This window comes from Xiphophorus maculatus, chromosome 5 (genome assembly GCF_002775205.1).
Source record: "Xiphophorus maculatus strain JP 163 A chromosome 5, X_maculatus-5.0-male, whole genome shotgun sequence".
In the NCBI taxonomy this organism is placed as follows: Eukaryota; Metazoa; Chordata; class Actinopteri; order Cyprinodontiformes; family Poeciliidae; genus Xiphophorus; species Xiphophorus maculatus.
In genome coordinates, this window is record NC_036447.1 from 29,354,561 (window position 1) to 29,371,122 (window position 16,562).

Here is a 16,562-nt window from a genome sequence, read left to right on the forward strand (position 1 = left end):
TAAAAAATAAAATAAAATTAAAAAAATCTCATGTTCATATTAAAAAATATATTTTTAGCAGGTGCATGCTTTGTTAGAAATGATCAAGTACACCAAGGAATGCTGTTATTGCATTTTAGGAAATCAGACTTTTATTTTCTTATTAAAAAACAGAATTGAAATATTTGTAGTTTTTAAGGGGTTAAGTGAAAAATGTGAAGAATGTGTCCATTACAAATTGCCCGTTTCAGTGGAGATGCAGATAGTGACGGCCTCCCTGTTACCATGGCTTTAAACTGAACATATGAAGCACAATAGTCCTGCTGTTGCCGCTGCAGCTGATCTAACGTTCAAGTTAAGACGAAAGGAAGTAAGAAAAATCAAAGATTTTATTGATTCACAGAATTAACGACAAAACATGTAAGAAAAGTAATGCGATCGATAAACAGTGCATGTTGACCCAGGTAGATGATAACCTCTCTGTCCTTTGTGCAGATGCTCTTACTGCTCTGTTGCTTTCAGAGGAACAGGCTGGTGGTCAGAGGTCAGTGAAGCTTGTAGAGCAGAGATAAAAACCTCCGTCACCTCAGATCTGTGACCCACGACTCCATCTCCTCCCTTCACCTTCCATCTTCCTCCTCCTCCTGCGTTATCAGTCCATCTCAGGTGCAGAGGCCTCGGCGGTGGAGCCGGCCGGCTCAGTGTGTGTGAACAGGTGTGTTTGATCCACTTTATTGCTTCAGATCTCCTCTCAGAGCGGTGGAGCGATCTTCCTCCTGAGAGCTGGAGGCTTTCATCAGCAGGGTGAGCTCAGTGCTGAGCGGTGAGGTTGAGCAGCCTCTTGCTCAGTAACGTGTTGTGCTGTTTCAGGTACTCTATGAGGTCGGCCTGCTTCTCCACCACCTCCTCCAGACCGGACAAGCCTCTGAGACACAGGCAGGACATGCAGAGATTCAGTTATCAAAACACCTGCCTGGTTTGTTTTTTTCTTTCTTTGGACTGTAGCTGCTTTTCTACTCATTTTTCTACTCATAAATGATTTATTTTATGATGGAGCATAACATGATTTAAATCTACATCCACCACCTTCATCCTTCAGTCGATCTGTAAACCAGGCTTAAGTTTGGTGGGAGTTAGCAGATGCTAAGAACACTTTTTTTCTGTACACACATCTGTCAACTTTAGCATTTTCTTGTTTCCAACTAAGAACATGGAATTTAGTTGTGTTTGTATGAACTTTTAAATTTAAAGGGGCAGTATTATGTATTTTCTAGGCACATAGAATAATTTTATAGCACAATCAACTGTGCTACCTGCAGTTGCTCTACAAAATGCTGAATATATCAAATATAATTTGAAATAAATTTGACTTGGCAATTTAAAGGCTTGAAATTGGGCCTCTGCCTCTTTAAGAAACTCCTGCTCCTTCTGGAACTCCACCTTCAGGAAGGCATCACAACATGGCTCCTCTATTAACCCTTTAACAAAGTTTTAACTGGTGTTTCACTGAGAAGCAGCTCCTATGAAGAGCTCAGCAGATGTGCAGCTTCACCAGGTGTTTGCTAATTGCTGCCGGCTAGTCTGAAGGAGCTGAGTGAGTCGGAAGCTCAGGAGATTTCAAACTGCAGCTCAGAGGAGGAGCTTTGTCCTCAAAGGCGGAGCTAGGTCCACCTAGGCATTTTGCACAGCTGAATTGTTGCCATGGGAGATTAAAAGGTTTCTCAAACATGCATGAAAGAATCAAAGCAACACTCCAGGAATGATTTATTTTATGATGGAGCATAACATGATTTAAATCTAAAAAAAGTTCATTTTACATAACACTGGCCCTGTAAATCTTTGCCATGTTTTATTTGTTATAAAAGTATAAAAGATTTGATGACAAAACAACAGGCCACTAAACCTAAACCAATGTGACTGTAATGAATGACCGATCCAGTGGATTCCCTCTCTGTGGGGGTCAGCAGGTCAGAAGATGCAATAAATGCTTGTGCAACATATGACAGTAAAGACGCATCTGGAGGTCGCATTTCTCCTACTGGTCACAGAAATATCATATTTAAGCTCCTTTTGCATAATTCATCTTTTACATTCCCATGTTAAAACTTAAGCTTATTTGTATGAATGAATGTATGAATGAAACTGTGATAGATTAAACTAACACTGATGGAGTTGGATTTTCTTACAGGACACAGATTCTCATTAAGATTTAAAATCCAAATCTTCTTAAGGGAAACTGCAGATGTTCATTTTCTGATCTGAGTGAATGCTTTGGGTTGTTGTCATGGTGAAAGAGGAAGCTTTAGTGTCAACATGGCACTGCCTCATTCTGAGGAGTTAGCTTATCCTGATCTATCTCTCTCTTTTAAAAAAAAAGGTTTTATTGGCTGTTGTGGCCTTTATGTGATAGTGAATTGACATAAAAGTGGGTAATGAGAGAAGTGGGAAGACATGTGGCAGAGGTCACCAGTCCGGGAATCGAACCTGCGACAGCTGCATCAAGGCCTAAGGCCTCCATATGTGGGTTATACTTAACCCCACCGCCACCACAGAACCCCGTCCCCGATGGATCCATCTCTGGAGTTATGCTGCTGCAGGCTAAAGTGGCTGTAGGACAAACTGACCACTTTTCCCTCAACCCGCTACTTTCTTCTCCTACAACTCTGCAACTTGCATTATTTTCTGTTATTTCAGCTGCTGTCTTTATATTAATAAAATGACCCGACCTTGTGGTGTGAGTGTGTTTTGACTTGTCTCATTCATAGAAAGTGCTCCTCGGTCAGTTCTTTTGCTCAGTCTTCTCAAACTCCAACCAATTTCAGTTTTAGTTTTTTTTTTGTTATTTAGTTACAACAAAAGCTAAAGCTGAACTTGCTGAATGAAAATCCCCCTCATTTAAATGACCTGATTTTGTGGTGGGGGTGGGCGTGTGTGTGTGTGTGTGCGTGTGTGTGTGTGTGTGTGTGGTGTACCTGAAGCCGGTCTCGGTCGGCAGGCTTGTGACGCTGTAGGTGTGTGAATGCTCCTCTTGGCTCACGTCTGGTGCAGCTCGCTGTCTGTTGAACTGCATTACTTTGACTATATAAAAAAACACACACAGCGACACATTTAGAGGCTTCAGGTTGTAATCTGAGTAAATGAAGAACATTAATAGCTGTGCTTCCATTGACAACAGAATTGAGAAAACAGAATTCACAAAAGTGCCATGGAAACAGTCAGATGATGATGCTACTGGGGAAAAGATGAAGAAGACGACAGGAAGTGGCAGAAGGATGACTGTGTGGAAAGTTTCTTAACTTATTCACGTGTGATTTTAATTTTAATCATTGCTTATTTAATAGAAACACCGCAAATGCGTTTCTTTCGACATTAGCGGAACCTAGACAAAGATTTGCACACATTTGTGATGGAAAGGCGGCTAATGAGAGGCTTCCAGCTGGGTGTGAAACGCCTCCCGTTTGTCTCTTTACTGTTTTTCCATTTTCCAGTCTCACGTGAACCGTTCCATCCTACGCTCAGGAGTCGTCGTCCTCCGCTCCCAGCCTCCAATTCTGACACCCTGAGAGTCCACCTTAACACTCGCGGCATGGCTCGCGGCGAGGTGCGGGAACAACCGCAGCACAAACACACGGCGGCGTTGCCGGGAACCGAGATAAGAACACGAAGAGGTGTGGATGATGTGAGGAAGGCCGGCGGGATAAGACTCCAGAGTGACTAGCCAGAGGAAACAGAACCCTATCTTTACCTGAACAGTTGAGCTTCAGAGCACCCACACAATATAAAGAAATACTCCACATTTCTGCATAATGAGGTCCTAAATCTATGTGTGTGTGTGAAGCTGCAGTAAGCAAGACGAGACACCAGCTGAAACCTGTCCATGCTTAGAGAGCATTCCCAACTCCTGCCAGTAGGAATGAGAGACTAGTTGTCCCTACACTACTGCCGTTTTGAGATCATTTTCACTTTATTTAGAGGTAAAGGAATAATAATGCTAGAACACATTCTCAAAGATCACAAAAACCTTAAATTCTAATGAACATTTCATACTTTAACTGGGAGACATTTTAAATATTCAAAATAAACTTTTCAGCAAGATATTGGAGTTTGTCTTAAGTCAATAATTCCTTAATGTTGATGAAAAAGTACCAGCTCCACTGGCAGATTATTTTACTTGTAAAATGGGAAAAATAAGAATTATTTTCAGCTCTAAAGTAATTCGAGCTTACCATTTGGAGGTGGGAGCATCACATTGTCCCTTCATGCTTCATAGAAATGGAGAATAAATAGTGAAATTTACTGAAACAGTCCTGATAAGAATTTGAATGGGTGTGTTTTTTTAAAGTAAGACGACTCCAAAGACACGCAGCCAAGGAACGTCTCGGCTGGTTTAGGAGAAAGAAAACCAAGCCGCTAAACTGTCCCAGTCAATCCTAAAGGAAAAAGAATGACTGGTGAGGAATTGTGCAGAAGAAGATGTGGAGAAAGAACGTCCTAAAACCTCTCTGAGCAGCGCGCCGTAGTTCCTCCAGACCGGCGACCGTGGAGCTGAGACGATGAAATAAGGCTTTCTACAAAGCGTATAATTCATCTCAGTAAGCGCGTTCTCTGTGCAGTTTCATTCATAACACACTGTATGTGTGTGTTAACTGGGTTGGCAGTGACATCTGGTGTGGAAATCATCTCAACAGAAACCGATGACATGTTCAGTACTGATGTTCCGCGCAGTAAATCAGAGCTAACCACCGTCTGTAGCTGTGTTTCCATCGACCATATGGGTTTGACACCTTGAAAATAAATTTGCTTAATGGAAACACAGCAATTTTAAAAAAAACTTATTTTTCGATAAAAACGAAGGATTATTGTTGTTGATTTTTGTGATTGAATCGAAATTGGCTTATTATGCAAAGCAAAACTGCAATGGAATTTTTTTTTTTTGCATCACACGAATCACATGATCCACAACCAGATGTTGCCACTGGCAAAAACCACAAAGAAGAAGACAACAGGAAGTGGTTGGAGGATTATGGTACGGAAGGTTTTTAAATGACTGACTGTGTGAACAAACTTTATTAACATGTAATTTAAATTGTGAACGTGTTTTTTTTTACATTAGCAGAATATCGACAATGTTTTGTGTGCCTTTGTAATGGAAATCCAATTAGTGACTCATAATAAACGTCACAACTGTTTCAATTATTATGGGAGCTAAACTTCACACCTCCTAGTATCAATCCTGAGCTTTCATTAAAGCTTTCTGCAGCTCGTAGTTGTTGGACATTATTAAACAGAGAACCTTCACAGCGTTTCAATGCCGCCGCCTTTCCTCTCCTCCAAAATCCAAACAGCCGATTATTTAAAAACTGTGTATTTTTCACAGCTTTCATTTCTACACTAATGCCTTTAGTAGACTAACAATGCAGTCTATTTATAACATAAACACTGTCACAGTAGATTTAAACCCAGAAAGGCAAACGCAGAGTGACAGGCGGCTAGCTGCAGCAGGCGGTGTGGAGGAGGTGCCACATTTCACGCCTTCCTGTCAAGAGACTCTCAGGTGGTGAGACGCAGTCAGACTGCTCTCATCTGAAGCCTCTGTCACCCACCTGGAAGTGCACATTTCCAGGTGATAACAGTGAAGCTGCAGAAGTGCTAACAGCTAACGGCACCACACGAGTTTAAACAGGAGACAAAGGAGTCGGAGTACTTCCAGTGCTGCTGGGCGGAAATTAACGGGAATCACAGGAGCGTTGTGGTGGAGGAGTGTGGGGTCTGGGATTTTGTTACGGAGAGAATCCCAGTGTGGCCGTCTGCTTCCAGGTTTGACACGCTGGACATTCAGACGTGGTTTTCTCTCTGAGCCTCTGAGGATATTGAATCAGTTCAGAGTCTAAACTGCCTAAAGTCTTTGCTTGTTTTCCGATTAATCCACTATTCTCATTTGGAAACCTCAGAAAACCTGCAGATATAATAGATCAACAACAGGTTGGCTGTAACTGAAACGTTAAAGGAGACATATGATGTAAAATGGACTTTTTGGAGATTTGTATTATGTTATCCCCTCATCAAAACCATACCTGGACTTTTGCTTTGATTCTTTCATGCATGTTTGAGAAATCTTGTATTTTCCAGCCACGCAGAGCCATTTTATAGCACAATCAAGTAGTTATGAAAGTGCTATACGTATCAAATATGACTTAAAAAAAATGCCTTGAAATTGGGCCTCTGTCACTATTAAACTTCCTGTTCTGTCTGAAACTCCACCTCCAGGAAGTCATCACAACATGGCTCCTCTATTGACCCTTTAGCCAAGTTTTTACCAGCGTCTCATTGGGAAGTAACTCCCAATGAAACACTGGGATCTGCTCGGAAGATGAACAGTTCCACCAGGTGTTTGCTAACTCAGAGCTGCAGTTTCAGAGCTTTTGCCTCACAGAGCAGCCCTCCCCGTCAACTCCTTCGCTACTCAGCTCCTTCAGACTAGCCAGCAGCAATTAGCAAACACCTGGTGGAACTGGACGTCTGCTGAGCTCATTATTTGAGCTACTTCTGAGTGAAACGCTGGTAAAAATGTTGTTAAAGGGTTAATAGAGGAGCCATGTTAAGATGACTTCCTGAAGGCTTAGTTTTTAAAGAGACAGAGGTCCAATTTCAAGGTGTTACATTACAAAGTCAAATTTCTTTTAAAGTAATATTTAATGTACAGAACATTTTTATAACAACTGAGTTTAAAATAGTTACTTGATTGTACCATAAAATGATACTCCGTGTCTAGAAAACACACAATACTGCCCCCTTAAAAAATTACCAGAATGTCTTTATGCCAAGAAGAAATGCATCAACTATGTAGGGTTATGCTGCAGGTATCAGCATCCTTGCTGGTGCCATGCGCCCTGCGGGGCTCACATTAACTCCGGCGCTGGCAGAACAGAAGGATGTGTTCTAAGTGGAGTCCTTTGAAGGCTTTGATGTGCGCGCAGCTCTATAGAGCAGAGTGCATTCATGTTAAAATGAGAGGCAGAAACATACAGAGGAGCTCAAACAATCAGCCCGCATTTCAAAGAGCCGCTGAACGAGGCCTTCCTGTGTGGACTCCACAGCTGCAGGCGTCCATCTAGGAGCCATCTACTGGCGTCAGCGTGAGCTACCGGGACGCGTTGCATGGTTTGACCATGCTGGACCAGCCTGATCTCAGTTGGAATGTGACTGTCAAACACAAACACATACCCCAGAGGAACACCAGACTAGATCAGCTGCCCTGTAAACACAGGGACAATACCTGGGTGGGTTGGGGGGGGGGGGGGGGGGGGGGGGGGGGGGGGCAGCGCTCCCCTTTGGCTAAATTAAATCCTCGTGCCTCTTATCTTCCCTCCGTGGCCGGCCGGTATCTCCCCTGGGCATCTGCGCCCTTCAGCAGCCAAACAAACCTTTAATATGGATTTCCTTTCAATCCAGACTCTTCGATAGCAACATCCTCTGCTCCACCATCTTCAGCAGCAGTTTCCCCATTACACGGCCAACAGAAAAGCTGAAAGGTGAGGCGTCACCTGCAAATCCTGAATCGTTCTAATGCTGATCAACCCATCGGACGGGGTTACTTTAAACTTTATGTTAAATTAACATAAGATGTTTAAATTTTACTTTAAATATCTCTTGAGACTCTTTTCACGTGACAGCCTCTAACATACACATTTTAATGGCTTTTCAACAGGTATTGTAATTGTAATGTTAATTGAAAGTAACACGCAGTGCAGCCATTTCATTAAATTGCAAACGGCTGCATGACATTTCATTTCCATATGAATACAGCTGTTCCAGGAAGGCCTTAGAGGATATTATGAACAAAGATCAGCAGTATGTAACTTATATAAGAATGCATGTTTTTTTTTTTTTCATGTTATACTTATCTTATATTTTCACTACGTCGTGAAAGTATGAGACAGATAATCTGTGAATAAAAAAATAAAATAAAATAAAAATTGAGCTTCTCTGCCTTTCCTTAGGGTTCTGCTGTCATCTGAACAAATAAGTTGCTCAGAAACGACCAATCACAACCTGGAGGAAGGTTTTAGTGTCATCACTCGCCCTTGTGTAAGCGCTGCTCAAACCCTGCCCCTGAATGATAAGCCTAGTTAGCATAGTCACAGATTACGACAGATATACAGTTTTTCTGTAATGTTAGTTGTTTCTCCACCATTAGCACACGTAGCAACGCGTACACAAGGTTGATTAACAGCACTAAGCGCTGTGCAGTGCAGTTAATTTCTTCAGACAGAAAAACACAGGGAGGTGGAGTAGATCGATCTTTTCACAGATAATCAGTCTCATATTAAACTGTCATAAGATGGTGATCATTTTAACCAATATGGAGAAAACAGGCTTTTGTAAAAGTTACATACTGCAGCTTTAAACATCCCACAGAGCTCTGATCAATCAAACATGGCTGCCCACATTAGCTAATACGACTAGCACCAATTTTGTCCGTTAGTGCTCGGTTCTACCTGACCTGACTCAGGTCGTCTACCATTACAAGCACCTCAATATGGGTTTGGTCGTCACGACGAGACGGCCTAAATAACGAGGTGCTGTTGTTTCTCATCGGCCATCAAGCAGAAAAGTGTCTGGACCTGGTTGCTGAACCACTGAAGTTCAGTGTTGCCACCTTGCTTCAGGCTTGGAATACGCTCAGTCATTTCAGGACGCTTTTAAAAACGCCTGGTTTGATTCTAGTAACCGTCTCGTGAATCAACTAGTGAACAACAAACAGTGGCAATAAAATTCCCTTTTTTAAGAAAACTAATTAAAAATGCTGATGAGTCATAGCAGAGCACTCTGCCTTTCTCTTTTAAATCTCCGGGGAGTGTGTGTGAACGGTGGGCGGGGCCAGGAGCTCACCGAGCTTTCAGGCTGAGGGGGGATCCATGTCCTCTGCTTCAGAGGCTACACCAACAGACAAAAACGGCTAGAAGCCGTCTGCTAGCAGGCTTAGGGATACCAACTTCCTCTGAAAGGTTTAATACAAACTTTAAAAAATAAAAATAAATCCAACTTCTAGACCACAGGTATCAAACTCTAGTCCTTGGAGGGCCACTGCCCTGCAACCTTTAGATGTGCCTCTGCTGCACCACACCTGAACAGAATAATTAGATCATTAAGGCTCTAGAAAACTGATCTACACAAGAAGGAGGTCATTAAGCCATTTCATTCCAGTGTTTTGTACCTGTGGCAAATCAAAAGAACTGCAGGACAGCAGCCGTTGAGGACTGGAGTTTGACACCCCTGTTCTAGATGAATAATGAAGAATTTGTTTTGCAGAAACTTTTCTGTAAATGTTTGTCATTTTAAGTGCTGTAATTCTGCCAGTTCTGATTTGCTGAGGATGCTCCAATGACAGACTGTTTCACTTATAACATGGGGAAAATGTCATGTTCTAAGTCAAATATTCTGACAATGGAGCTAGCAGTTTTCATCATATGAAGGAGTTATTAGCTCAAAACAAGCTCCTATATCTTACTGAAAAGTTACTTGTAAATGACTTATATCAGGTGTACCATTTGCACTAGAAACTGGACTAAAGTACTGGGTAAGAGTTGTGTTTTTGCAGTGAAGCTAACTAAACATAACTAACCCATTTTAGATTTCTAGTGGAGACAAAAACAGAAAAGACAACTGGATGGGTTGGGGAATAATCCTGAAAACTTTGCTGGGTGTTTGCGATAGAAGCAAAGGATGGACCCAGAGCTGAATGGCTGATTGTCATGCTGCTGAGTCTTAGAAAGGCAGGGCAGGTATTGTGATGCAAACATGCTCAGATAGAGTGGGGGAAGTGTGTGCGAGTGTGTGTGTGTGTGCGTGCGCGTGTGTGTGATTGGGCCTAATGTAATCTGGTTTGTGTGTCTCTGTAAAGGGAGCTGATCATTTTCTTGGGTTGGTCTTTTCATACGCGACCTCAAGTACAACAAGGAGCCATCTGCGACATGTAAAATGCAGACAAATACCTTAATTTTAGAATCAATTAACAAAAATAGCAGGTTACAACTTGGAACAGAAACACTGTTATGGTGTAAACTTCATATACAGACGTAATAAGAACCCAAAGCAGCATTTTTCCAGAATCCAATCATTGTCTGCTGCGAGGAAATGTTTGTAGATGCATTTCCACAAATGTGCGCAAAACTTTGTCTATATTCCGCTAATGTTGAAAGAACAACATTTTACATGTGTGGTGTTTCAATTAAATAAGAAACGCAATTAGAATCACATGTGAATAAGTTTGTATCACATGATAAGTCAATGATGAAAATGCTGCACCATCATCCTGTCATCTTCTTCGTGGTTTGTGCCTATGACTAATGAGATGTGAAAAAAGTGTTTCCATTGTGTCTTTGCAAGCTAAGCAAAGTTTGATATGGATTAAAAAATAAGAAGAAGAAGAAGAAGAAACATTTCGTCCTAGTGCCAAAACCTATTATGGAAATTGCTGTGTTTCCATTGGGTGAAATTATTTTCTTAATATCAAATTACCAAATTATATGGTCGATGAAAACACAACTTCTCACTCTTCACCCTCCAATTTACATTAAATATACTTGAGCATTTTTACGATTACTTATCTTTCTATGTAGTTATTATTTCTGATGAATCACGATTATAAACTAATGCTACTGTACACAAGTACCATATGGTTGGGTTTATATGAAGAAGCCAACCTGTCTCTGAGTGAATCAGTTATTATAACACTCAACAAGACGACATAACAATCATTAGAAGGTACCACTCTATGATAAAGGCTGTGGTATCAAAATTTGTGGGGTTTTTTGTTGTCGTTTAAAGAATACAGACTTTTTTATTTCCGAAATAAAAAATGTGCAAGAGAAAGCAAAAGTCTTGAGTTAACATTATTTCTTTGTATTCAAGGAGACATTTTTCATTTATTTGAACTTTCTTTAGAAATTTGGCTTTTGTTTCCCCCTCTTATTTGGAGTTTTTCTCTGATCCATTCAGATCTGAGAGAACTCCTAAACTCACCAGGAACCAGCACATAAAACCTTAGAACTAACCAGCTTTAAAGTGGATCTTTATCCACAGCCACAAAGACATGATTCCTTTTACAGAATCGATGGAAACTTAAAGATGCGGTGGAGGGATGCATCTCTCATGTCCTGCTTCAGATGTAAAAACCTTGAGTATATGATTTTCTAATTGGTAAATTTGCAGTGTTCACCATAGTTTGTCTTCTTGCCAAAAAGCTGAGTTTCAATCTCAACATCAGAGTCCTGTGATCTACATTAAGCATCAGGTAAGCGGTTAGAGTTTACCTGTGTAGTAAAGGAGGCATGGCACGGCCACCAGAACTTCAACACCCAGAATGCTGAGCATCACAGAGGCGTGGATCGTCTGCGGTAACCTCAGAGCCAGGAGCAGCAGCAGCAGAACATTACCTGGCACACAAAGAAACACGAGCGCGTTACTGCCATCTTGTGGAGAAATTTACCCTTTACAGAAAATTATAAATATTCATATATTGCGATGCACTGGCGACCAGTCCAGGGTGACCCTGCCTCTCGCCCATTGACAGCTGGAGATAGGCACCAGCACCCCCCTAAGAAAATGGATGGACGGATGGAGTTTAGATTTTAATTATTTATTTTACATCTTGCATCATTTTTATTACACTTCCCAATTTTATGTGACATCGTGTTGGTCTAGATAACCTAAAATACTAAAATAGAAATATTGCAGTGAAATTTGTGGTTGTATTGTAAAAAAAAAAAAAAAAAAAAAGGAAACGTCTTAATTAGTGTGAAAGCGGCATCTGCGTTTCCATTAGCCATAAAATTGTGCATCTTGAAATTACAAAAATAAACTCTCTCAATGCAAACACGCAAATTTCAACAACTCAATAAACTCAATAAAAAGATTTTGTGCCAGGATGGTTTTCCACCTGTATGGAAAAAGATGTACAGTATTTTTATTTTTTTTACCCCTCCAGGGGGTCTTTTTGTGGGCTCTAGTGTCCCTTAAATGACAGTAGGCTGACAGGAAACGGGGAAGACATGCGGCAAATATCGTCGGGTCCGGGAGTTGAACCCGCGTCGAGGACTCAAGGCCTCCAAATATGGGTCGTGCTAACCACTACGCCACCACGGCACGCCCCATGTACAGTATTTGGTACAACTGCAATGGAAACACTTTTTTCACATCACACTAGTCAAGTGATGTGAAATTACTATGTGTGATGTTACTATTAGACGTCCCTTCTGATTGGCTGATAGATGATGGGCGCTAGTGCCATGGCCAAGTTATAAATATATCTTATTTAGCTGTTTTACATCTCTCACGGTCATGATTTCTCATGACTTATTTCAAGAACAAGCTTATTCACGTGTAATTTTAATTTAGATTCTTATTTATCGTAGTCACTGCGATATCAAAATAGTGTTTTTTTCGACATCAGCACATCATAGACAAAGATTTGCTCACATCTGTAATGAAAACGCAGCTGTGTGCCGTCCCACCTGTTGAATGTATGAGGAGCGGCAGCTGCTTGAGCCTCTGTGTCTGTCTGTAGAAGCTCAGGTATCCCCGGCTGCGGACGCGGCTGTGGTGGTGGTGCGTCCAGACGGTGAGCAGCAGCATCAGCACCCACAGGAACACCTTCCCGAACACGATGACGCTGTCGCCCTGCACGCTGCCCAAAATACGCGAGCACTCCTCCTCCTGGCCGAACTTCAGCACGCACAACACGCCCACACACAACGACAGCACCACGTACACAACCTGAGGACACCAAGAGAACAGACGCAGAAACTGGTTTAAGTTGAGGAATGTAACGGCAACGTAAAACACAAACTATAATAAAAGAAAGGTAATAAAAGTGCGCACAACGTACGTGCATTAGAGACAGGAACCCAGCAGGACAGGTTGTTGGCACAGACTGAAACTCTCTCCTCATGGCAGACTGGAGGGCATCAGCGGAGATCAGCGGTCCGTCCACCAGAGAGTCCTCCTCTGTGCTCTGCGTCATGTCTGCTGATGAGCCTGCCTGCTGGAGGAGGAAGCCATCTTGGTCAAGGCAAAAATGCTTTTTTCCTCTTTTTTCAAAGGTTTTTGGGGGCACTCGTGGGCTTTATTTTTCAGTGTGCACGCAAGAAATGGAGAGTGAAGGAAGAAGTCAAGCAGTCACAAGGTTGGGAATCAAATCCCGGACGGCTTTGTTCAAGACTAGTGGCCTCCATACATTTAATTCTAATACCCACTCCACAACTACACCACACCACTAATCGGCTTGTCACAATAACACATTTTGCTGGACGATAAATAGGCCCAGAAGTTATTGCGCTAAATGATAATATTGTTGTTCTGAGACCATTTTCAGGTAGAGTAGTGGTAAAGGCATAACAAATGCAAATACACCCACTCAAAAATCGATATAATTTCAATTCTAATGAACATTATTTTAAAGATCCAAAAGAAACAAATAAAACAACATAAATAACAAATCAAATGAATTATGATGGGATGTAATGGGATGATATACTGAAGGTGGAATGTCACAAAGAGCAGGAGTTTCTTAAAAAGACAACAGCCCAATTTCAATGTGCTAAATTGCAAAGTCACAATTTATTTTAAGCCATGTTTGATATATGTAGCATTTTTATAACCATTGGAACTAACAGTCACTTGATTGTGCCTACAAAATACCGCTCCTTTAACTACGGCCTTCAGATTGTCTGCATTGTTGGTTCTGGTGTCTCTGATCTTGCTCCTTATCTACACATCTGTAGACTGAGGCCTGGTGAGTGACCTGGCCAATCAAACATTGACATCATGGTCATTAAAGCCGGTGTGGGCACTTCTGACTGAGAAAATGGCATGGCTTCCCAACCAACCCCAGAATGTATAAACTTCTTTGATTCTGTACATCTTCCTCCAGACTCTGGGATCCTGATTTCAGAGTTATTTTGATCAATCTTTACTTCTGGCCCTGCGCACAGCTCATGTTTTATTAATCTCCTCCTGATTCTAGCTTTGCTTCACAATAATGATAAAACTATAGCTTGCATTCATTAATACTAAAGAAGCCCCAATCTCATATTAAGTCCATATACTGCTAACTAACAATCTATCCAGTCGACTGACATTTCTGATTTGAACACTTGGATGGACATTTTTCCGAGAAACTGAAGTTGAGGTTTTTGTTAGTTGAACGATGTAATAATTAGTATTAAAGGGAAATATATCACTGGGTGTCTGAGTAAGACGGAACTTATTCAAACTGATATTGTAGAATCTGATTATAGGCACTAGTAACATGTAAACTCGACATTAGCCTTAAAAATTACCCGGAAATGACAGATAAACGACAAAGAAAGCGGGTTATATTTATATTTGTGGGTTCTTCCAGACTGTCCGTCCTGAAAACATAAAGAGTTAATGAAAACTTACTGCCTAAAGGAGCCTAAAATTCATCCTGTTTACAACTGACAGGTCGAACTAGCTTACGAGCTCTAAGGATATCTGACTGCAGCTAGCCGTTAACATGGCAACCAGTGACCGTAAAACGACAGGTTACTTACTGCATGAGGAGCAGGTCTCGCTGACTCCATGAACCTAAGATTATGTTAAAGATCATAGAACTGACCAAAAACACACATCTGTGGGTTTTTCCTGATTTTTATTGGCGGCGGGAAGAGTATTACCGCCACCAACAGGTAAGGAGTAGGGCTACATGACTCAAAAAAAACAACAAACACTACTAACTACTAACTACATACAGTACATACATATCCTATTAATTGTTTTCTCTAAAACCTCCTTAGGTGTTAGTGTGTGCGTGTTTAAATAATATTTAAATAATATTTATTTAATAGGAAAACATCATTCAATCCGCCATCTTTAAACCCAAACTGAAAAAAAAACATTTTCAGCAACCGCTGCTGTTTCTTTGTCCTGTCTGTCTCTGTGTTGACCAGTGATGGACTGGCGATCTGTCCAGGGTGTACCCCGACTCTTGCCTGAAATGTCTCGCTGGACATAGGCACCAGAAACAAGGGTGTAAGAACACGCACACACACACCCACATATATATATATATATATATATATATATATATATATATATATATATATATATATATATATATATATATATATATATATATATATATATATATATATATATATATATATATATATATATATATATATAATCCCAATTAATTACAACATAGTGGCAGGTTGCCCTCAGTCAGAGGACGTGAAAGCCAACATGAAAGCAAGTGAAAACTTATTTTACTGCATTATTATCCTTTTTCACTTCTCTACAAAACTACTGTAAAGTCACCACTTTAGGTCCAATAAAAAGAAGGAAAGTAGACAAAAACACACCAGATTAAACTGTTTTATTGATAAACATACACTTGTTATAAAAGACAATCAGAGCTTTGCTGCACTGAGGGCCAACATGGCTGTGAGGTGTTTACACCAAGCTGAGACAGAGGAAAGAATAAATCTGTGGAGAGGCAGCGCTTGGACAAAATAGAAGAGGTTTCAGGACATTTTGATTCGCCAGGAAATAATTAACTTCATGTCACTAAGTAGAGAGTGGGTTATTTGGGAAAGTAGTGGTTCTTCAGACATTATTTGCTGGTATATAACTGTACTTCGAATCAAATCACATACACAACACTTCTATATCAGGCATGCACCCACTCACACACATTGTGCCTAGACCCAAAGGTCAAACTGAGTGTACAACACCTCACTATTGCATTCATTACGTAAGGCACTGATTCAGATGCAGTCTAAGAAGAAAGTAAAGCTAAAACATCAAAAACGGGAAAATACTTTGAGTAATTATTCATCAATAACATGCAGAGCCATTTTTGTAAAATGAAACTTGAAGAACAGTTTCTGTAAGTTAAAAAGGATTGTAAAACATTAAAATGATTAGAATGGTGTCAAAATAAAATTAAAGGCTCACTGTCCTTCCGAGAAAACACCACAATAACTTATATATGTTTTTATCATGCAAAACTGTAAACACAAAACCAAAATCATGTGTTAAAAGTTAGGAGTAAGGCATTACAATCATCAAGCTACTTTAGGTTATTCAATTTGAATCACCTTGCATCGCATTTGGAAATAATGGAGTCGCATGAGTCCAAAAGCAGGATTTAAGGGGCCAACATTTAATGTTCAGCTTAAGGGTTTAATGTTCAGCATGTAACGAAGGAAAGTTCAGGCATAGATGTACAAACCCCGAAATGTGTTTGTTTCGCCCCATGAGTACATCAATGCCAGTCACATTACAAACAGGCGTTTACATGTGTACAGTTAAGAAGTACATCAAAAGTACATTGTCAAGAGGTTCAGTCCAGTTTTAAAATAAAACAAAGCAAAAGAGTCTGTTTGTGCAATTCAGAGTAAAAACAGAATATTCCAGAGCTTCCAGGCTTTTCCCGAACAGCCAGACTCATGGTTACAGAACTGGAGTTTATCCCGTCAGCGCCTCCAGTGTTGTAGTTCCAGTTAATCACGTGGTTCTTATAGAGGAGTGGGCTGACCTCTGCCTGCATAAAAAAA

General features: G+C 40.7%; 2 protein-coding genes across 7 annotated transcripts in view; both read right to left on the reverse strand.

The window, feature by feature from the left end:
* Positions 1-350: 350 nt before the first annotated feature.
* tmem192 (transmembrane protein 192) lies at positions 351-14,672 on the reverse strand. Of its 2 annotated transcripts, none has more exons than XM_023333244.1 (6): positions 14,556-14,672; positions 12,869-13,021; positions 12,495-12,756; positions 11,295-11,417; positions 2,952-3,057; positions 351-904 (listed from the first exon to the last, which is right to left on the reverse strand). In XM_023333244.1, the coding sequence occupies exons 1-6, from the start codon at positions 14,583-14,585 to the stop codon at positions 790-792; spliced, it is 789 nt and encodes a 262-aa protein (XP_023189012.1). In that variant the 5' UTR covers positions 14,586-14,672; the 3' UTR covers positions 351-789. The 2 variants fall into 2 exon arrangements, with proteins under 2 accessions (XP_023189012.1, XP_023189011.1); XM_023333243.1 differs by having other exon boundaries at positions 12,869-13,024.
* Positions 14,673-15,362: 690 nt separating this feature from the next.
* LOC102236939 (LIM and calponin homology domains-containing protein 1-like) overlaps positions 15,363-16,562 on the reverse strand; it is a 34,598-nt gene continuing 33,398 nt past the window's right edge. For all 5 annotated transcript variants that reach the window (XM_023333468.1, XM_023333469.1, XM_023333467.1 and 2 more), the window contains one exon: positions 15,363-16,549. In XM_023333468.1, the coding sequence (XP_023189236.1) occupies positions 16,524-16,549 (26 nt within the window). In that variant the 3' untranslated portion in view covers positions 15,363-16,523. The remainder of the gene's footprint in view (positions 16,550-16,562) is intronic.

Bases quoted from the DNA above. Each gene is read 5' to 3' on its own strand.
- tmem192 (XM_023333243.1), bottom strand. From the start codon at position 14,585: ATGGAGTCAGCGAGACCTGCTCCTCATGCA. The intron at 11,418-12,494 runs GTGGGACGGCAC...TTTGTGTGCCAG, and splicing joins GCTCCTCATACATTCAACAG to GTAATGTTCTGCTGCTGCTG. The intron at 905-2,951 runs GTACACCACACA...CCTGTGTCTCAG, and splicing joins CCGACCGAGACCGGCTTCAG to AGGCTTGTCCGGTCTGGAGG.